The sequence below is a fragment of the Myxine glutinosa genome, chromosome 1, assembly GCF_964187855.1.
Source record: "Myxine glutinosa chromosome 1, kmMyxGlut1.1, whole genome shotgun sequence".
Lineage (NCBI taxonomy): Eukaryota > Metazoa > Chordata > Myxini > Myxiniformes > Myxinidae > Myxine > Myxine glutinosa.
Genome location: NC_136261.1, coordinates 174,049,537 through 174,071,673, shown reverse-complemented (window position 1 = coordinate 174,071,673; position 22,137 = coordinate 174,049,537). Strand labels below are relative to the sequence as shown.

Below are 22,137 nucleotides of genomic sequence, written 5' to 3'. Positions count from 1 at the left end.
TCATGCGAACGTGAATGTTATGCGGGAGTCCAAACCTGAGAATACTGGAGACCAAAGCTGAAATTGGAAAAACTAAATAGCCTATTTTACTCCTGGAGATCCCAGGATTATCCACCCAAAATATCGTTTCGATTGGTTGAGCCGTTTTTGCGGTACCTTCAAACAGACAGACAGACATTTGGTGAATTATAGTAAGAAGACGTCACAATGAGAACAATGAACGTCATGCAAATGCGAATGTTATGTGGGAGTCCAAACTTGAGAATGCTGGAGACCAAAGCTGAAATTGGGAAAACTAAATAGCCTATTTTACTCCTGGGGATCCCAGGATTACCCACCGAAAATATATTTGCGATCGGTTCAGCAGTTTTTACGGTACCTTCGAACGGACAGACAGACAGACATTTGGTGAATTATAGTAAGATGTATAATATAGGTCACAAATATATATATAATATTTATAATATATATATATATATATATATATATATATACATATATATATATATATATAGATATATATATATAATATCTTATTTATTCAATTGGTTGTTTTTTATTTTTTTTTAATTCTGCTGTTTTCTTCAATCTGCAATGACATGTCTGCGTATGCACAGGGCCATTGCCAGCAGAGTGGGAGAAAGCAGTGACACCTAAGGGCGAGTCTTATTTCATAAACCATAAAACCAAGACAACAGCATGGCTCGACCCACGTTATGGTAGTGTGAACTTCAAGTTGCACAGAGCTTCTAGGTTTTATTCGATATGCAGATCTTATTCAACGCCACTAATCATATGTTTGGCCCATTTAATCAGCGGGTTTTAGTCAAAATTTAAAGCACATTGTGTTAACGTCAGCACCATTATGAAGCAATTGCAATATGTGCAAAAAGTTGTTCTTGTTGAAACTTTAATTAAATAAATATGCTTTAATCTCCATGTTTCAGGCCAACAGCTTCCTCGAACTGGAGTTTCACGCACTGAGCAAGATTTAATAGGGGAGCACCAGATGCGGCTGCAGAAGGTGCAACTAGAGAAGGAAAGGATAAGGTTGAGAGAGCAAGAACTGATGGAACAGGTGAGAGGGAAAGGGTCGGTTTGACATCTGGCATATCCATGTTTTTTTTGGCATACCCATGTTTTATTCTGGCATATCCAATATCCATGGTTGTTTTTTTTTTGGGCACATCCATATGACTGGAAAGTCTTCTCTGTTTCCTTTTGTCTTGAAATTGTTCGTTATATTTGGGTGAGAAATGTTGAATACTCATCGACATCTGTATATGAATAACAACCATAAGTTTGCTTCATTATGAAAGTTCAGTGTGCTTTGAACTTTATCAGATACTTAAATGTCCACCAACATCATTACTTTTAACAAAACTCTAAACATCTAAGCTGTGTTCTCAGAAGGCTTGTAGATAGTGCCTTCAGAGGGTATTCACACCCCTTGACTTTTTTCACATTTTGTTGTTACAACCTGAATTAAAAATGGATTAAATTGAGATTTTTTTTTCACTGATTTACACATAATATCCCATAATGTGAAAGTGGATTTTTATTTATTTTTGAAATTTTTTACAAGATCATTGAAAATGAAAAACTGAAATGTCTTGAGTCAATAAGTATTCAAATGTTATGACACTCCAAATTGAGCTCAGGTGCATCCAATTTCTTTTGATCATCTTTGAGATGTCTCTACAACTTGATTGCAGTCCACCTGTGGCCAATTCAATTGATAGGACATGATTTAGACGCACCTTTCTATATAAGGTCCCACAGCTGAGAGTGCATGTCAGAGCAGAAACTCGACCATGAAGTCCAAGGAACTGTCCGTAGACCTCCGAGATAGAATTGGGAAGAGTATAAAACAATTTCTAGAGTGTTGAAAGTTCCCAAGAACACAGTGAGCTCCATTAGGAAATAGAAAGAACATAGAACTATCCAGACTTCCTAGAGCTAGCCGTCCGACCAAACTGAGTAACCGGACAAGAAGGACCTTGGTCACGGAGGTGATCAATAACCCAATGACCACTCTGACAGAACTATAGAGTCCTGTGGCTGATATCGGAGAATCTGCTGGAAGGACAACAGTCTGTGCAACACCTCACAAATATAGGCTTTATGGGAGAGGTTTTTTGGGAGAGTGGCCAGACGGAAGGGACCCTGAGAAAAAGGCACATGATAGCACACCTGGAGTTCGAAAAAAGGCACGTGAAAGACTGAGAGCATGAGGCAAAATATTCTGTGGTCTTGTGAGACGAAAATTGAATTCTATGGCCTGAATGCAAAATGAATAACAATGAATGAAGCCAAATACAGACAAATCCTTGAGGAGAACCTGCTACATAGTGCAAAAGATCTTAGACTGCAGTGAATATTTATGTTCCAGCAGGACAATGACCCCAAGCATACAGCCAAAGCAACACTGTAATGGATTCAGAACAAGAATGTGAAAGTCCTTGAGACGCCCAGCTAAAGCCCAGACTTGAATCACATTGAGAATCTGTGGAAAGACCTGAAGATTGCTGTTCACCGACGCTCTCCATCCAACTTGACAGAGCTTGAGCAAATCTGCAAGGAAGAATGGGAGAAACTCCCCAAATCCAGATGTGCAAAGCTGATACAGACATACCCAAGAAGACTCAAAGATGTAATTGCTGCCAAAGGCCTTTCTACGAAGTATTGACTCAGGCGGTTGAATACTTATGTAAATTGGATATTTATGTATTTTATTTTAAGTTATTTTGAATAAATTTCTAAAAAAATAAATTTGACTTTGACATTATGGGGTTACATATCACATACAGGACAAAGGAAATGAGTGGAATTATGATGTACTTCTTCATGTTTGTGTTCATTTTATCTCGCTATTCTTATTCTTTCATATGCAGCTAAGGTCGACCAATATTTACATTGTGTCTGAAAAAGAAAAACAACCTTTGAGATAAATCTCTAAAATAATAGTAAAGGTTAAGAAGATAAAATCGAAGGGAGGCACAAAGTGCCCCTCCCTTTATATGGGATCATTTCTCTGCATGTAGCTTTAACATGGGGACTGAAGATTCCTTTCTCGGATTCTACTGGACGAAATCACCTGCAAATTTCAGAAGTAAATGCTTTGTACGTTGAGGAAATATGTTCCAAATTTCAGCAACGTCTGTTTCGGCATTCTTGAGTTTTATTAAGAAAACCCTCGAATTCACGTTGGTGTCTGTCTGTCTCCGTCTGTCCGTCCACCCAAAATGTGTTGGCGTTCATATTCTAAGGGCTATACATTGAAACTAGCTGAAACTTGGAATATACATCGGCCGATCGGTCTAGTTAATAGCTTTCAAAACAAATTCCACCTAAGTGCCATAATTTTACTTTAAAATTTAATATATAAAAATATATACATAAATAAACATATAAAAAATATTTATTTATGTATATATACACTTTATAACTCTTCAAAATATTATTACCCAAATCAAATGTGTTGTCTCAATGGCCTCATGGATAAGGCATCAAACTCCCAAGCACGTATATTTTCATCGCCAATAATATTCCCAACTGCGAGGATAATGTCCTCGACAGGAACTCTGTTGGGAGGCACACACACAAACGCGTCCTTCCGGGTTAAACCCTCGAAACCCTCACATCGAGAGCGTGCATTCGCCATGTCGGCGATATTATCGCCCCCTTCCTGTCCAAACCGCACAAGAAGGTATCAAAATTTAAATAAATCAAGCTAAAATGAAAACCTAAAACGCATTATAAGCATAAACAAAGCTTACAAAGCGTCGTCAAAATGGGTAGGCTGCACCCAAAATAGGCCCGCTCTCAATCTTTCTCTCAAACACAAAGGAGTAGAAAACCAGATAAAATGCCAGAGGCACATAGGATGTAACAGGAATAGAGGGAAGGGATGGGGAGCTGTTGGGCCAAAAACAATACACTGAAGACTCACCACAAAACAGAGCAGCTGCATACGGCGGCCATGACCCCACACCCAAATCACAACAGCCAGAAGGGGGCGAGAGAGAGAGAGAGAGAGAGGTAGGAGAAAGAGGTAAAGAGAGGGGTATAGACTATATAGAGAGAGGTAGGAGAGAAAGGGATAGAGAGGTAGAGGGATAGGTCGGAGAAAGAGGTAGAGAGAGAGAGAGAAGTAGGAGAAAGAGGTAAAGAGAGGGGTATAGACTATATAGAGAGAGAGGTAGGAGAAAGAGGTAGAGAAAGGTTGGAGAGAAAGGGATAGAGAGGTAGAGGGATAGGTCAGATAAAGAGGTAGAGAGAGGGAGAGGTAGAGAGAGAGGTAAAGGTAGAGAGAGTTAGGGAGAGAGGTAGAAAGAGTGAGACGTAGAGAGAGAGAGTTAGGAAGAGGTAGAGAGCGAGAGCGAGAGGGGGAGAGCGAGAGAGAGGGAGAGCGAGAGGGAGAGCGAGAGGGAGAGCGAGAGGGAGAGCGAGAGGGAGAGCGAGAGGGAGAGCGAGAGGGAGAGGGAGAGCGAGAGGGAGAGCGAGAGGGAGAGGGAGAGGGAGAGCGAGACGGAGAGAGAGAGGGAGACAGAGAGAGAGAGAGAGAGAGTGAGAGAGAGAGAGAGAATTTTTGAAATGATGGATGAAATCCCTACTTTAAATTAATATTGGTTTCAATCACTTTGGCTTGCCCTACTTGACGTAATGGTCGGAGAATACGGCTCATAAAGCCTTTATGCCATTTGGAATTAAGGTGAGTCTGAAAGATCAACATCGCTTCTATTAAAACAACACTTTTAAGTGCAAATGATATTAAGTTGGATTCAATAAACGTTTGGCAGAAATAACGTTTGGCAGAATAGTGGACACCTATCTCCGGTGAGCTCACCAAGTGTTTACCTACACTCGGTCTACCATTTGCCTTGGTGACATTTGAAGCAGCAAATGCTGCTCTCTTCCTTTTTCTGTATTAGATTCAATCAAGCAACACCTCAAAGACCTGTTTTTAGTTTTGCAAGAACAGCACCTCTTTATTTGATCACTTGTGATAATTGGCAATTTATTTTCTGGATATACTTAGAAACCCAAAAATCAATTTTCATCGATTTTCATCTTTGACTTTTTTTTCTAAACACAGTGGTTATATTTTGTCTTATTCCTTAATCTGGGTTTTGAACTCTGGTGCGTTCATTGAATTTTGATTTCATCGATTTCATCACAAATAAAAAGTATCACATCAAATCCTTCTGGTCCCTGTTTATTTCTGCTCTGAAAGAATGACCTCCAAATCTGTTGATACAATTCTGGATTTGGCTTATCTAACTGTTATCCATTGATTACCTTTACTGTTATCTGTCCTATGTGTCCATTTCCATGTCACCTCATGTGCTTATTAAGTTGTTTTTTTATTGTATTAGGAGGGAGAGGATATTAACTGTGTAACCACATTTGTATAGGCCACAACTGCTAATGATTTTAACTACTATATGCTGCTGACAAAGAAATAGATTTGAGCTTTAAAAACCACTTAAAAGAATGCAGATTCACAATTAACACATGAAATACAAATAAGTTCCCTTGCTTAGGAGAAATTCTACTTAACATTTAATGGCAGAATAAACCAAATGAATGCCACTGCAATATTTATATCAAGCATTTTCAATAGCATTGATGCAAAAATGTGAAGGCAATGGTCATGGTGGAGCGAGTGCAGCCAGGGTTGAGGGTGAACCAAGTGCAGGCAGGCGTGAGAATGGAGTGAGGAGTGCAGGCAGGGGTGAAGGTGGAGCAAGTGCAGGCAGGCGTGAGAGTGGAGTGAGTGCAGGCAGAGGTGAAGGTGGAGCAAGTGCAGGCAAGGGTGAGAGTGGAGTGAGTGCAGGCAGAGGTGAAGGTGGAGCAAGTGCAGGCATGGGTCATGGTGGAGTGAGTGCAGGCAGAGGGGTAGGTGGAGTGAGTGCAGGCAGAGGTGAAGGTGGAGCAAGTGCAGGCAGGGGTGATGGTGGAGTGAGTGCAGGCAGGGGTGAGAGTGGAGTGAGTGCAGGCAGGGGTGAGAGTGGAGTGAGTGCAGGCAGAGGTGAAGGTGGAGCAAGTGCAGGCAGGGGTGAGAGTGGAGCGAGTGCAGGCAGAGGTGAAGGTGGAGGAAGTGCAAGCAGGGGTGAGGGCTGACCAAGTGCAGCAGGTGTGAGAGTGGAGTGAGTGCAGGCAGAGGTGAAGGTGGAGCAAGTACAGGCAGGGGTGAGGGTGGAGCAAGTGCAGGCAGAGGTGAAGGTGAAGCAAGTACAGGCAGGGGTGAGGGTGGAGTGAGTGCAGGCAGGGGTGAGGGTGGAGTGAGTGCAGGCAGTGGTGAGGGTGGAGCAAGTACAGGCAGGGGTGAGGGTGGAGTGAGTGCAGGCAGAAGTGAAGGTGGAGTGAGTGCAGGCAGGGGTGAGGGTGGAGCGACTGCAGGCAGGGGTGAGGGTGGAGTGAGTGCAGGCAGGGGTAAGGGTGGAGAGAGTGCAGGCAGAGGTGAAGATGGAGCAAGTGCAGGCAGGGGTGAGGGTTGAGCGAGTGCAGGCAGGGGTGAGGGTGGAACGAGTGCAGGCAGGGGTGAGGGTGGAGTGAGTTCAGGCAGGGGTAAGGGTGGAGTGAGTACAGGCAGGGGTGAGGGTGGAGCGAGTGCAGGCAGAGGTGAAGGTGGAGCAAGTACAAGCAAGGGTGAAGGTGGAGTGAGTGCATGCAGGGGTGAGGGTGGAGTGAGTGCAGGCAGGGGTGAGGGTAGCGCAAGTACAGGCAGCGGTGAGGGTGGAGTGAGTGCAGGCAGAGGTGAAGGTGGAGCAAATACAGGCAGGGGTGATGGTGGAGCAAGTGCAGGCAGTGGGGAGGGCAGGGCGAGCGTGCAGACAGTGTGGAGGGCAAAGTAAGGGCAGGCATTGGGGTGTGTGGAGTGAGTGCAGGCAGGGGTGAGGGTGGAGTGGGATATTGTGTGTCGGCAGTGCAGAGGGCAGAACAAGAGTGCAGGCAGTGGGTCATGGTGGAGCGAGAGTGCAGGCAGTGGGTCATGGCAGAGGGATAGTGCAGGCAGTGGGTCATGGCAGAGCAAGCGTGCAGGCACAGTGGGTCATGGCAGAGCGAGAGTGCAGGCCGTGGGGTGTGTGGAGTAGGTGCAGGTAGGGGTGAAGGTGGAGCGAGATATCGATTATAGGCAGTGGGGAGGGCAGAGCGAGTGTAGGTAGTGGTGTGGGCAGATCGAGAGTGCAGGCAGTAGGGTGTGTGGAGTGAGTGCAGGCAGTGAGGTGTGTGGAGTGAGTGCAGGCAGGGTTGAGGGTGGACCAAGTGCAGGCAGGCATGAGAGTGGAGTGAGTGCAGTCAGAGGTGAAGGTGGAGTGAAAGTGCAGGCAGTGGGTCATGGTGAAGTGAGAGTGCAGGCATTGGGTCATGGTGAAGTGAGAGTGCAGGCAGTGGGTCATGGTGGAGTGAGAGTGCAGGCAGTGGGTCATGGTGGAGTGAGAGTGCAGGCAGTTGGTCATGGTGGTGCAAGAGTGCAGGCAGTGGGGAGGGCAGAGTGAGAGTTTAGGCAGTGGGGTGGTTGTATTGAGGGCAGGCAGTAGGGTGTGTGGAGTAAGTGCAGGCAGGGGTGAAGGTGGAGCGAGATATCGAGTATAGGCAGTGGGGAGGGCAGAGTGAGTGTAGGTAGTGGTGTGGGCAGAGCAAGAGTGCAGGCAGTGGGGTGTGTGGAGTGAGTGCAGGCAGTGAGGTGTGTGGAGTGAGTGCAGGCTGGGGTGAGTGTGGAGCGAGATATGAAGTCTGTAGTAAGTTGTTATGTCATGGTTCCATAAATAATGAAATCTGGCATAACATTTCACCTGAAGTAACTTCCCATTGCTGAAGTACTGTCCATTAACATTCATAATTGGAGATTTTGACATTTATTTCAGGTGTACATGGATACTCCGTTATTGCAATAAAAATCGATAGGATGCATGATGCGGCACCCGCTAAGGAGTCTAAGAGACGCATGCATTCTAAGTCTTAGCCATTTTAAAAAGATGAACAGGTGCATGACATTTGCATTGTGTCCTTCAGTATACCTATTCTGCATATGGAACATGGATGAGACATGTGTGATCGACGTATAATCATAAAATTCGTATCCAAATTGTTTATTACACCCGTAATAAGCCAGGCCTGAGTTTTTGTTCTCGGAAAATGTTTTCCAATTGTTTGGGCTTCTGTGGTTTTTATAATTCCGCGGGTTGCTATCTTTTGAACGTGATGTCCTTTACTACTTACTCAGTTATTCACTGGTTTGCAACATTCATCAAAGTATATCTTATCTTGTACTTTGTTTATTGCCCTGAAGTGATGAGGATCCTTTGAGTGGCATCCTGATTTTAAAAAAATACATTGGAAAGAGTAGAAGCCATCAAAAATTTCTGGTTTGGGGGAAAAGTAACCAGAAAATAATATCAAATATTTAAACCCAAAACAAGTTATTTTTAGCAATCAGACACAAGTCACAACAGTGCTTGACATTCTGGATGGCTCTGCGTTGGCATTTTTCATAATTATATTATTTGACCTTTGAACACTTCCATGGAATGCGGTGAAACATAGGCATTGGTATAGGATAAGCTCGGTAGCCAATTGTACGTCTCGCACATTTGTAGATGTTGAGGCTGCACATCTGTTATGAATAACTGGTAAGGCAAATGCTGTTTACATTAACACTCGATTAACAAGGTGTATTGAATATGAGAGTGCTCTCCGGCACACTTGTCGTGTGTGTGAGTGGTGTGATTGGTTGTTTAAGTTTAACCACAATAGGCATATTGCCAATATATTGTTGATTCCATAATAAATATGTGGGCAATTCCACGGTTACTCACATTACAATACATTACATTAATGCATCTATATATACTAGGGCATGCCCGTACTATATCTATATCTAAAATTATATCCCCCCCCTCTATTTACATGAAATGGTTTGGTCCAAAGCGAACGGCTTGCGAGTGGTGACAATCCCCCCCCTCTATTTACATGCAATGGTTTGGTCCAAAGCGAACGGCTTCCGGAGTTTGGTAAAGAAATCGCCATCGCGTGCACAAACGCGCAGGAAAGCGAATGAATCGCAAATTCGTTTTTATTAGTTGTAAAACATAGTTTAACGCCAACATAGTTTGCAAACGTGAAATAAATGAATACGCTCTCAAATGTGCCATCCGAGGCAGAGTGTGCCCGCCACGTTCGGCACACGCGATCGTTCGCTGCTCTCTGATTGGTTGAATCGTTTTTTGGACATAGCTCGGTAAGTAATTGTCCGATTAATATGAAACCTTGAAAAGGCACATCCTCGGGTCCCCAGCAATATACCTGGCAAGTTAAAAGTATATCGGACCCGTGGTTGTCGAGAAACAGCGGTCACAGACAAACGTACAGACGTACAGACAGACAGACAGAGATTACTGGAATTATAGATAGACTAGGGCATGCCCGTACTATATCTATATCTAAAATTATATCCCCCCCCCTCTATTTACATGAAATGGTTTGGTCCAAAGCGAACGGCTTGCGAGTGGTGACAATCCCCCCCCTCTATTTACATGCAATGGTTTGGTCCAAAGCGAACGGCTTCCGGAGTTTGGTAAAGAAATCGCCATCGCGTGCACAAACGCGCAGGAAAGCGAATGAATCGCAAATTCGTTTTTATTAGTTGTAAAACATAGTTTAACGCCAACATAGTTTGCAAACGTGAAATAAATGAATACGCTCTCAAATGTGCCATCCGAGGCAGAGTGTGCCCGCCACGTTCGGCACACGCGATCGTTCGCTGCTCTCTGATTGGTTGAATCGTTTTTTGGACATAGCTCGGTAAGTAATTGTCCGATTAATATGAAACCTTGAAAAGGCACATCCTCGGGTCCCCAGCAATATACCTGGCAAGTTAAAAGTATATCGGACCCGTGGTTGTCGAGAAACAGCGGTCACAGACAAACGTACAGACGTACAGACAGACAGACAGAGATTACTGGAATTATAGATAGACTAGGGCATGCCCGTACTATATCTATATCTAAAATTATATCCCCCCCCTCTATTTACATGAAATGGTTTGGTCCAAAGCGAACGGCTTGCGAGTGGTGACAATCCCCCCCCTCTATTTACATGCAATGGTTTGGTCCAAAGCGAACGGCTTCCGGAGTTTGGTAAAGAAATCGCCATCGCGTGCACAAACGCGCAGGAAAGCGAATGAATCGCAAATTCGTTTTTATTAGTTGTAAAACATAGTTTAACGCCAACATAGTTTGCAAACGTGAAATAAATGAATACGCTCTCAAATGTGCCATCCGAGGCAGAGTGTGCCCGCCACGTTCGGCACACGCGATCGTTCGCTGCTCTCTGATTGGTTGAATCGTTTTTTGGACATAGCTCGGTAAGTAATTGTCCGATTAATATGAAACCTTGAAAAGGCACATCCTCGGGTCCCCAGCAATATACCTGGCAAGTTAAAAGTATATCGGACCCGTGGTTGTCGAGAAACAGCGGTCACAGACAAACGTACAAACGTACAAACGTACAGACAGAGATTACTGGAATTATAGATAGATATATACTGTATATGTAATGTGAGTAACCGTGGAATTGCCCATATGGTCTTTATTTAAAATGAAAAGGAAAGTTGTTTGTAATTGAGTCAATGTGGTAAACGATGAATACTCATTGTTTGATTGTGTGCATGATTCTTCTTCGTTGGTATGTAGCACAAGGCTGCGGGTAGCTTCATTGGCTGAGGATCTGTGTGTGTCGCTGATGTGTTACCATCTGCTAGTTTGGACAGAAATTTGGAAATTATTCGTGGTGCCGGTGATAGCTTACCTACTCTCCGCCGAGGACACTATGGCATCTTTAACGCCCACCAACGAATGCTGGCAGACAGGACGCCCAGCTTAACGTCCATCCGAGGGATGGCACACACATTCATGAATCGGTGTGCCTGTTTTTACATGATTATGTGATAATAGTGACAATACTACTGATAATGAGTAGAATTTTGAGGGTTGCTAGTGAAACCCCTGACAATAGTTGACACATTCGTGGATTATAATGATCGACCATATAAAACACAATGTCTGCGTTTGTCCATATGTCTGTCCATATATAAGGACGATTTGAGTCAGGTTTTAAAGGCCAATCTTTTAACACGAATATGTGTTCACTGATCTCGCGTGAAGATTCGATCTCGCGAGATCTTGGAGACGGTGGTCAGGGGTTTTCGACGGTCCACACGGTCTCCACGTTTTTCAAAGTTAAGTCTGTTCACAATTGTATTTTGTCGAAACTGTATTTATCGTTCGGTGTGTGAACTTATAGTGTCCCCCTTGGAAGTTTCTTGGTGTTTATCTTTCATATATTAATCGCTTGTTTGCCGCGTCGCGAGCAAGGCCTTGCAGCCTCAGGCTTCCCCCGTCGAAGGTTGTTCATTCCTTCGCTGTTTTGCTCGCTTTTTTGATTTCCCCTTCTCCACCAAGCTTCACCAAACATCTACTATTTGTCTAACGTTGTAACCCCCCCCCCCCCCCAAAAAAAAAAAAAAAAAAAAACAACCAAAAAAACTTTTATTTCCCTTTTTCCTCGTGTGCTTTTGCCTCTGCCCACGTGCGCTGTCTCGCCCCGCCCCCATTTTCCCCTTGCCTTCCACCTTTTGCCCTGTTCAAGTGACTCGTGGTCGTCGCGCTAGGCTTCCTCTCCCCATTGGTATTTTTGTGAATATACGATTGTTCTTCACAGTTCTGTTTAAATATGTTTCAACTATCCCCTTCATTGTTTTATTCAGTGGTTTATTACAACACGCTGTTTTTCTTCTTATTTAAAAGGCTCCTTTCAATTTCCTCTTCATCTCATTCCATTTCAAAAAAATATTCAATCTCTTATGATTCCAAATCACTCCATGCTCTAAATTCTCATTCATTCCATCCCTCCTCCATCGTTCTTAAACGAATCGCTAACTTGAAAATCACAACAAACCCAATTTGTTATATATGTGCATCTTTCATTAATCATCCACTTTCTAAACTCCCACCTTGCCCCTCCCCTTCAAATCTCCCCCCCAACCATCCCTCCCAAATTCTCCCTCCTCCCACCTCCTTCTCAAAGCTGCCTCCTCCCCACTTCCTCTCCCTCCTATGTCATACCCCCACCTCCCCCAACCTTCTACTTTCCTCTGCCCCCCCTCAAACAAACTCTCACTGTGCCTCATTCCATCACCATCAAACCTTTCGTCCTCCTCATCCTTCCCTTTCTTGTAACTCCTCTGTAATCTCTGACACACTATCAACTGCTCTTCCTACATCCCCCTCTCACCCTTCATCTGACCCTACCCCTCCCCTCCCCTGTCCTGCACCCGATGCTCCCCATCTCTCCTCACTAACGGTATGGACCTCAAACATCCGGGGCCTTCGCTCAAACCTGATTGATCTCTCCATTCAGGTTGCTTCTGAAAATCCAGACTTGATCTGCTTAACAGAAACTTTCCTCCTTCAAGATGTCTCTGATTCCTTAATATCTCTTCCTGGTTACTCCCTCCTCCGGTACGATAGACCTGATCCTCGTCCTGGTGGTGGGGTGGCTATCTTTATCAAAAACTCTCTTCCTCACTCTCCCTGCACTGCCCTCTCTCCACCCCACCCACAGGAGTACCTCTGGCTACGGCTTCCTCTCCGCTCCCACCTTTTGTTCATATGTGTTCTGTACCGTCCTCCAAACAGTGATGACTCCATTTACATTTCTCTGTCGGACAACATGGACCAACTTCTATCAACTCATCCAAACTCTCTCTTCCTCATATGTGGTGACTTCAACTGTCATCATGCCAGCTGGCTGGGTGTGGGTTCATCTCTCACCAGCCATGGCACCTCAGCAAAGGACTTCTGCGACTCATTGGGACTGACACAATCTGTCAATTTCCCAACCCGGATCTCAGTCAATGGAGTATCTTCTCTTCTGGACTTGGTTATGACTAACTTCCCTGCAAATGTCTGCTGCTCTTCTTCTGCTCCAATCGGTTCTTCTGATCATGTGCTTGTTAAAGTGGACATCTCACTGGCCATTCTCAGAGAGCCTCCTCAGCGCCGACGAGTCTGGCATTTCACTCAGGCCGACTGGCACGGTCTGCAAGCAGCCATCAATCAACTGGACTGGTCTCCCATCTCTAATGCCTCTGACATCAATTCTTCCTGGGAATTCTTCCAAAGCAAACTGCTCTCTCTCATGCACAGATTTATCCCATCTCGTCTTCAGTTGTCTTACCCTTCCTCCCGTCCATGGTACACTGAATCTTGTGGTGAGGCAGTTGCCCTGAAACAACTTGCCTTTGCCTCTTGGAAGGCAAATCCAACTGAAGGCAATCTCAGTTCCTTCCACCAAGCTCGAAACAAGTGTGTTTCTACCCTCAGGAGTGCCAGGAAGCACTATCTCTCCACACTCAAGTTTGAACTCTCAAACCTGTCTCCTTCCTCCAAATCCTGGTGGCGTCTGGTCAAATCCGTTTCTGGTGTTTGTTCCCCCTCCATCCCCTCCCTTACCTCAAATGGCTACACAGTTGACACCGCACGTGACAAAGCCGAATGCCTCAACTCTGTGTTTGCCTCAAAATCTTGTGTCCCAAACCCATCTCTCTCTGTTCCCACCTTTCCCAGTCGAACCCAACTGCTCCTGGACTCTGTGTCCTTCTCTCCTGACAAGGTGGAGAAGTTTTTATCAAACCTCGACTCTGATTCTGCAACTGGCCCAGATGGCATCAGCCCTCGTGTCCTAAAATCCTGCTCTGCCGCTCTATCTCACCCTCTCTCTGTTCTTTTCACCCTCTCTTTTGCTCAAGGTCATCTGCCAGCATCTTGGAAATCAGCAAACATTACCGCTTTACACAAAAAAGGTGCAAAAACAGATCCTTGCAACTACAGACCAATCAGCCTGCTCCCAATTATCAGCAAAGTCATGGAATCCATCATTGCTTCAGATATCAAATCCTTCCTCTTCTCCAATGGCTTGATCTCTGATCATCAATTTGGATTCAGACCAGGTCATTCTACTCTGGACATGTTGCTTCTGCTGTCTCAACAATGGATGGAGGTCCTCAATGCCAAACAGGAAATCAGAGCTGTCTCACTTGACATATCACGTGCCTTCGATACAGTCTGGCACCCAGCTCTGCTCACCAAACTCACCTCCTATGGTATTCAGGGAAATCTCCACTCATGGCTTGCGGATTTCCTCTCTGGTCGTAGGCAACGTGTGGCCCTGAATGGATTTCTCTCATCTTCCCTTCCTGTTCTGGCTGGAGTTCCCCAAGGCAGTGTTCTGGGCCCTGTGCTATTTCTGGTCTTCATCAATGACCTCTCCGACTCTCTGGAAAATCCTCTCTATCTCTTTGCTGATGACTCCACTATCTGCCGCTCCATTCCTCATCCCTCAGATCGGCAGTCTGCAGCCTCCTCACTCTCTGCAGACCTGGACAAAATCACAGACTGGTCAAACAAGTGGAACATGTCTTTCAATCCTGACAAATCTCACACTCTTACAATGTCTCTCCGAAAGGACCGACTGGACAACCCTCCCATCTACTTTCTCAACAATCCTCTCCAAGAAGTTCTGTCGCTCAAGCTTTTGGGTCTCACTATCTGCCATGATCTTTCTTGGGAAAACCACATTTCCAAGCTGGCCTCCAAAGCCAGTCGCCGACTGGGCATCCTCCGTCGTGCGAAGTCCTTCCTTGGCATACCTGAGCTCCTCACCACATACAAGGCTTTCATCCGCAGCTCAATGGAATACTGTTCCCCCCTCTGGGCTGGTGCTCCTGCCTCACACCTTGCTCGGCTTCACGCTGTTGAGGCCAAAGCTTTCAGAATCATTGGAATCTCCTGTGATGTAGTCAACTCCAAGGGCCTTTCACTCACTCACCGCAGGCAGGTTGGTGGTCTTTCTGTCTTCTACCGACTCCTCTCTGGCCTTGCTCCCCCAGCTCTCTCTGTGCTCTGTCCCCCAAATATTCCTTCAGGTCGCACAAGATCTGCCTGCAACCCTCTTATGGTTAAACTGCCAAAGTCTAGGCTCTCTGCTCACCTTCACTCTTTCATTCCCCTTTTCTCCCACCTCTGGAACAAACTCCCCCACTCCATTCAATCCCACTCCTCCCTCCAGGTCTTTAAAACAGCTGTTCACCACCATCTCTTATCTTCCCCCATCGAAAACCTTGATCTTTTCTACCCCCGGTAATTCACCCCAGAGTCCTTGCAGCGTTCATATGTTTTATTCCTCTCCCACTTCCCCCCAAGTCCTCCCGATGTCCCTGCTCTCAAATGTTGTGTTTGTGTCCTTCCCCCTCTCTCCCCATCTTGTCTGCCGCTCCCCTTGTTTTTTTGTGTTTTGTGTGTCGGTTTGTCTTTTTTGTGATTATTGTTAGCTCTTTCACGAGCCTCGATCTTGTATACAACAACAAAAAAAAAAAACAAAAAAAAAACAAATAAAAAAAAAAAAAAACAAAAAAAAAAACAAACAAACTGCAGTCTATTTTGGAGGATAAAACAAACTGGAAAACATTTTCCATAAGAGTAATTATCTCTCTTCTATTGGAATTGTAGACGGTGGCTTGCAAACCGAGCCTCAAGGGAGGTGTACAGAATCGTTTTTTAAAATAACAATAAATACAATGTGCAGGGAGGGGAAATTTGCTGCACATGATGTGCAACGCACACAGAGTAAACCGAGTGTTCATTTATGTATGTATGATGTCTAATAAAGAAGATATTAGCATATCTGACACTAGGCCGAGGCTTCAGACTTTGGCATGCTCACAAGGCTGCACCATCGAATAAACTGTTCCAACCCGTCATTTTTGACAGGATTTTATACCAGTACTCGTATAACCATTATGCAATCACTGATGCCTTGTGGACTAATTTGAAGGAAGGACCATAGTGCATGTCAGTTCTGTTGGTGAAATATTACTCTGCTGTGTAACTGGTAAGAAAAGGTCTTGTACAAAATGAAAAGGTTAATATTGTTCGGCTTTCTTCTGTCACTTTGTTTGGCGTCAGGAAGGGCATCCGGCCATAAAAAAACATTGCCTCAAACAGGGAACCATGATTGTCATGGGGCCCGCAAGGCTAACCCCTGCTCTAGCGGGGAAAAATGGCCTTAAAACGATCATTCATTCATTTCATATTTTCTTCTGTCACTTCACCACATAGCCGGTTATGTTTTGTACCAGAGGATAAATCAAAAACTATTTGGGAAATCATGCTGTCGGTTTACAAGTGCTATAGATTGTCCATTAGTGGATGGAAAGTGAAAGCCTCAGAGACACAGCATTATTGCAAGCCATTAATATGGTTGAAGTTGAACCTCAAATAATTAGGTTACCTTTAATCTCATAGTCTAATTCAAACAAATGCAATTAATCAAACTCCTCGAAATGCATGGTGAATTGAATGAAGAATATATTCTTTCGTTCTTCCCTATACTGGTGTTGGGCTCCCTGGTGTTGGGCTAGCGGCTAGGGTGCCTGCTTAGGATCCTAGGATCCTGGGTTCGAATCCCGGTTGATCGCTGAATTAACGCCAGGGGGGTTGACTCAGCCTGTCATCCTTCCGAGGTCGGCAAATTGAGTACCAGTTCACTGGTAATTCCCTGCTTGTCGTTAAAGGCGGCAAAAAGGGTTGGCGTCAGGAAGGGCATCCGGCCGTAAAACATTGCTTCAAAAAGGGGACCGAAAAACAACAACAACCACGGTTCCCGAAAAAGGCCAACCCCCGCTTGCGGGGAAAAAATGGCCTCTAAAGGTGGTTTTTCTTCCCTATACTCTGTCTACCCAGCTAACACAACATCGTTGGGCCAACGTTGGCATTTGGTCAATTGGTCACAAGCGCATTGTTGACGTCAGGGTGACGTTGTTTATTCGTTGCAATTGTGACGTCTATTTTTCAACATTGGCCCGACGTCGTCCATTGGTTGCAATCATGGCGTCTATTTTCCAATGTTGGCCCAACAGTGTTGTGTTAGCTGGGTATATACTGCTTTAGTTCTTCCTTCGTTGTCATTCTCTACATCTGGAAATCAAAAGTGAGCAGAATGGTCTTGGAAATGTTATTTCTAGTTTATGTAACATCTCATTGCAGATTTTGTGTGCATTAATAATGTTAACATCTTCAATGTTGCGCACAGAAACACATTGCATGCAAATCCATTTCCACTTCGCATGAACTCTGCCAAATTAAACTTTGTTTTGCAATATAATTCAATGTTGTGTTTTTTTAACGTTATTGTGAATAACCTATATACAGTATGTACATGTGTGAGCCTGTGTAACTCCAGGGTTTATCCCTCTCTCTCTCTTTACTTTGTCCCTAGGAGAAGATTTTGACGGAGGGTGTGCTGAGTAACTGTACTAGCCAGCGTACGAGCACTGCGGCTGGAGGCATAAGGGTCTTACCCACTCAAACCCCCTCAGAATTTCAGCCCAGGTAAGCATGATCGGTCAGTGGTGTTTCAACTTTGTAACCGAAGTTGTTGTGCAAGAAAAGGCACCATGATGATCATGAATGCTGAGGATGGAAGCTTTGTTCTGGAAAGCAAATTGCTCGAATTAATCCACAAGATGTGAAAAGATGAAAATCTGTGCCAGGACTGAAACGATGATCTAATCATCACTACATCTAACGAGAAAAGGTATTGAAAGGAAATGCAGAAACTACAGAGGAATATCACTCTTCTACATAGCAAGCATAATACTCACCAAGATTTTCTTTAACAGCCTCAGAAATTACAGAACCTGCTTTGCCTGAAAGCCAGTGGGCTTTCTGGAGGAGAATAGTTGAGATAACTAAAGATACGATCTATTTTATCATTCACTTGTTCGTCCATCTGTCCGTGCGTAGCGCTCCTTTCCACCCATTGGTTGGACAGCTGGCCTGACTCCGCCCAGAAATGTAACCTCGAAAAATCATACGGATGCCATTTTGGTGCAATGCGAAGCCATACACATCTTCAGAATTGTCATGTTCACAATCACCATGCCCTCCCTATAAGTTTTCCATTCAGTGTAAAACCACCAACGCGACTTAAAAGGATCATCAAATATCGAAAGGTTGGAGCTGTGAGGCATCACGGGCCTTGTGAAGGCCACAATACATATAGGCCTCAGGCTTCAGGCCTCTGATGTCAGCCTATGGGCCAGTGAAATTGTAATGTATCTGAGCTATATAACCATGATGTATACATGTGCACATAAGCAGTGCACACACATGTTTTTGTTTCAAACCTGGGTTATTTTTATTTTAGTTTCAGGAGCGATTGAGGGAGCGGTTTGTTGCCAATACACCGCCCAAGTAGCTATGTGGCATTCTCTTGAGCAAGGGCTTTTACCATAACGTATTATCAGGTGACTGTTCAATAAGATGTACCAAACTCTGGTGTTGTCTGTCCTCTTGTATGACAGTGAATTGGGGTGCCTTCATCAATGCTGTATTGAATTCCTCTCCAAGACTAAACTTTGCCAAATGAGAACCGTTATAGGGGATCATGTGGTAGGACATAATTTGCAATGAAGAGATCCGTCAGCATGCAATTATGCACAACATGGAGGTAATGCTTCTTAAAGGCCAGCTAGGATGGGCTGGACATGCCATATGCGTGGAGAATGTGGGGCCATCCTCCACACCCAACCCAAGTAAGGTGTACAAAGCTAAAGTGGATCAAAACAAAAACACATGGAAATGTAAACTGAAAAAATCCCCAAAATCTCTCCTGCATAATGGGAGACCTGCAAAAAAGGACATTCATTTGACACTTTCATATCAAGTCTGCTGTCAAAATGATTTGAGGACAGATCAAAGTGTGAAAGAGAAGTATATAAATGCAGAGACTTGTATCACTTTCATTGAGATTTATTGTTGAAATCTGAATTCTGGGCCTGTGGATCAATAATTAGTCTTGTAAGCCATATGCCGGTACATTATACCAACAGATCAAAGAAAACATCTTAGTTGTTATTTTCAATTTCACAGCCAACCAGCCACACTGAGAAAGATATATGTTTCACTCAATTTCTCATTCTTTCAGTGTAAGTTGTGAATGGTTTTAAAATGCTTACTTTGTTTATCATACTAAAGTACGCATTGATATTATCCTATTTTGTTTTTTATTACAATTTTAATACAATTTAATCATGTGGCACATTTTAATACAAATTTAATTTTAATACAAATTACAACGTAATCATACCGAGATACATTCAGTCGTTATTTATCCAATCGCAACCAAACTTGACAGGGAAACGAGGGGATTACACGGATGGACGTGTTACAGCAATTTAATTCCCCGTTCTCACCCCAAGTGGGTTTTCCCGCCAGGGGGTTGCGTGTTGAGGTGTACAGCCATATTAAAATAGCTTATTGTGGCGTTTGTCCAAGGTGGCTTTTAATAACAAAAGTAATAGCAACACTCATAATAATAGGATAATATTAATGTTATTACAAAGCAATATTAATACTCATTATATTCCCTCTCCTCAAGAGGTTTCCTCCTTGGACAAACACCATGTTAACGTTTATAAATAGCTTATTGTGCTGTGTCGTGGAAAACCTTTATCAGAAGTAAAAAATATTATAAACCACAAACACGTATGATTACCTTTTTAAACAGTCGCTAATGCCGCTTAACATGAAACTGAAAGAGCCTGGTGTTGGCTTAGCGGTTAGGGTGCTGGCTTGGGATCCTAGGATTCTGAGTTTGAATCCCGGTCGATTGTTTAATTAATGCCAGGGGGGTTGACTCAGCCTGTCATCCTTCCAAGGTCGGCAAATTGAGTACCAGCTCACTGTTAATTGGGGCACTGCATCAGTGGCACAGATGCACTTCCAGAGAAATGATGCAAACAGCAGCCACAGGCTGCATACGAAACAACACCAACAACAATTAAACTGTAAGAAATTTGGAGGAATCCTGACATCCATGAGGCAATCTCTGCTTATCGTGGTGACGAATGCACCTGAGCAAAGATCTACTGGAGTCTATATATACCCCAGCATGGTTAATACCACAACCCTTCCTGCCACTTTCGTCACGTTTTTTCATGGCATTTTTCCAAGGCTGCTTATAATAACAAGAGTAATAACAACATTATTGATAATAGCATAATTGAGAGTGAGAATGTTATTAATTATTATTATAATAATAATAATAATAATAATAATAAGTGAGCATTACATAAGAGTATAATATTAATGTTAATAATATTAATGCAATGAAAATGAGAACATAATATTAATGTTATTACATGCAATATTGCCCCCTCCCCCGACACCATTAAGGAAGTAAATTCGATTGTAGGGCATTTATAATGGCGAGGCACGGTCTGATCTTTTCAATGATCTGATCTAATATTATTTATGGTGTCATGCACGGTCTGATCCAAAGTTAATACAGGCCTGTGTCTCAGTAGCGACGTGTGGCGAGGCTAGCATAGCAAACCAATCCACGCTAATTCATAAAAAATGCACAAAAAGGCATCAGACCAAATGTAAATAATCATGCTTGCAAATTTCCATGTATTTTTATGCAGTGGTGCAATGCACTCCAGAGAGGCCAGTGCAGACAGTGGTTTGGGCCTTGGAACATACTGTTTATCTCGCACCCCTGATGAACTACTTGGTGGCCTTGAGGAGATGGACACCGGAATTACAAGACATCGGCAAAGTGGTAGGAAGGTGATAGGTTTTGGACATAAAGTTGGAAAGCAAATGTTTGGCAAGCATCCTAAAACATTTTGCAGTCTGATGCTAATCATAAATCTGAGAAGATTGTGGGTGTGTGCATGCCCATGCATTGCTGAGTGTGGCTGTGCATTGGTGAGTGTGCTTGCGCATTGCTGAGAGTGCCTGTGTGTTGTTGAGAGTGCCTTGTGTTGCTGAGACTATCTGGGCTTTGCTGATTGTGTCTGCATGCTGCCGAGTATGCCTGCGTATTGCCGAGTGTGCCTGCGCATTGCTGAGAGCGGCTGTGTGTTGTTGAGGGTGCCTTGTGTTGCTGAGATTATCTGAGCTTTGGTGAGTGTGCCTGAGTTTTTTGTTTTTTTTTGTATACAGAATAGAGGCTCGTGTAAGAGCTAACACATTGAACATGAAAACATGCACAGACACATAAAACATACAATGAAGGGAGCGGGAGACAAGAAGAGGAGAGAGAGGAAATCACACAGGCACAACAACAGTAGAGAACAGGGATGTCAATATATCTGTGGAAGGGGGAGGGCTGGGGAGGTTGGGAGGGGTACACGGTATAAAGCAAATGAACACTACTAGGAATTTCACTCCTAGGAATTTCAGGAAAGACGTTGGGGATTGAAAGAGGCGGATTTGGCGTGTTTTAACGGGAGTAGAAAAGATCAAGGTTTTGGATGGGGGAAGACAAGAGACGGTGGTGAACAGCTGTTTTAAAGACCTGGAGGGAGTCGAGGGATTGAAGAGAGTATGGGAGTTTGTTCCAGAGGCGGGAGAAAAGAGGAATGAAAGAGTGAAGGTGAGCAGAGTCTTGATTTTAGCAGTTTCACCAGAAGAGGGTTGCTGGCAGATCTTGTGCGTCGTGCAGGAATATTTGGGGGACAGAGCACAGACAGAGCAGGGGGAGCAAGGCCGGAAAGGAGTCGGTAGAAGACAGAAAGACCACCTACCTGCCTGTGGTGAGAGAGAAAGGCCCTCAGAATCAGCTTCATCGTGGGAGATTCCAATGATTCTGAATGATTATGAATGCTTTGGTTTCAACAGCGTGAAGCCGATCTAGGTGTGACGCAGGAGCACCCGCCCAGAGGGGAGAGCAGTATTCCATTGAACTGCGGATGAAAGCTTTGTATGTGGTGAGGAGCTCAGAAGTGCCCAGAAAGGACTTTGCACAATGGAGGATGCCCAGTTGGCGACTGGCTTTGGAGGCCAGCTTGGAAATGTGGTTTTATCTGGTTGATAGTGAGATCCAAAAGCTTGAGTGATGCAAGAGGATTGTTCAGAAAGTAGATGGGAGGGTTGTCCAGACGGCCTTTTCGGAGAGACAAAGTGAGAGTGTGAGATTTGTCAGGATTGAAAGACATGTTCCACTTGTTTGACCAGTCTGTGATATTGTCCAGGTCTGCAGAGAGTGAAGAGGCTGCTGCCT

General features: G+C 44.1%; 1 protein-coding gene across 2 annotated transcripts in view; it reads left to right on the top strand.

Moving 5' to 3' along the window:
* LOC137431340 (transcriptional coactivator YAP1) overlaps positions 1–22,137 on the top strand; it is a 56,576-nt gene that overhangs the window by 26,389 nt on the left and 8,050 nt on the right. Inside the window, exons 3-6 of one of the 2 annotated variants that reach the window (XM_068122572.2) lie at positions 618–719; positions 948–1,078; positions 17,344–17,456; positions 20,555–20,691. In XM_068122572.2, coding sequence (XP_067978673.2) covers positions 618–719; positions 948–1,078; positions 17,344–17,456; positions 20,555–20,691 — 483 coding nt within the window. The remainder of the gene's footprint in view (positions 1–617; positions 720–947; positions 1,079–17,343; positions 17,457–20,554; positions 20,692–22,137) is intronic. The other variant, XM_068122580.2, reaches the window with a different exon arrangement.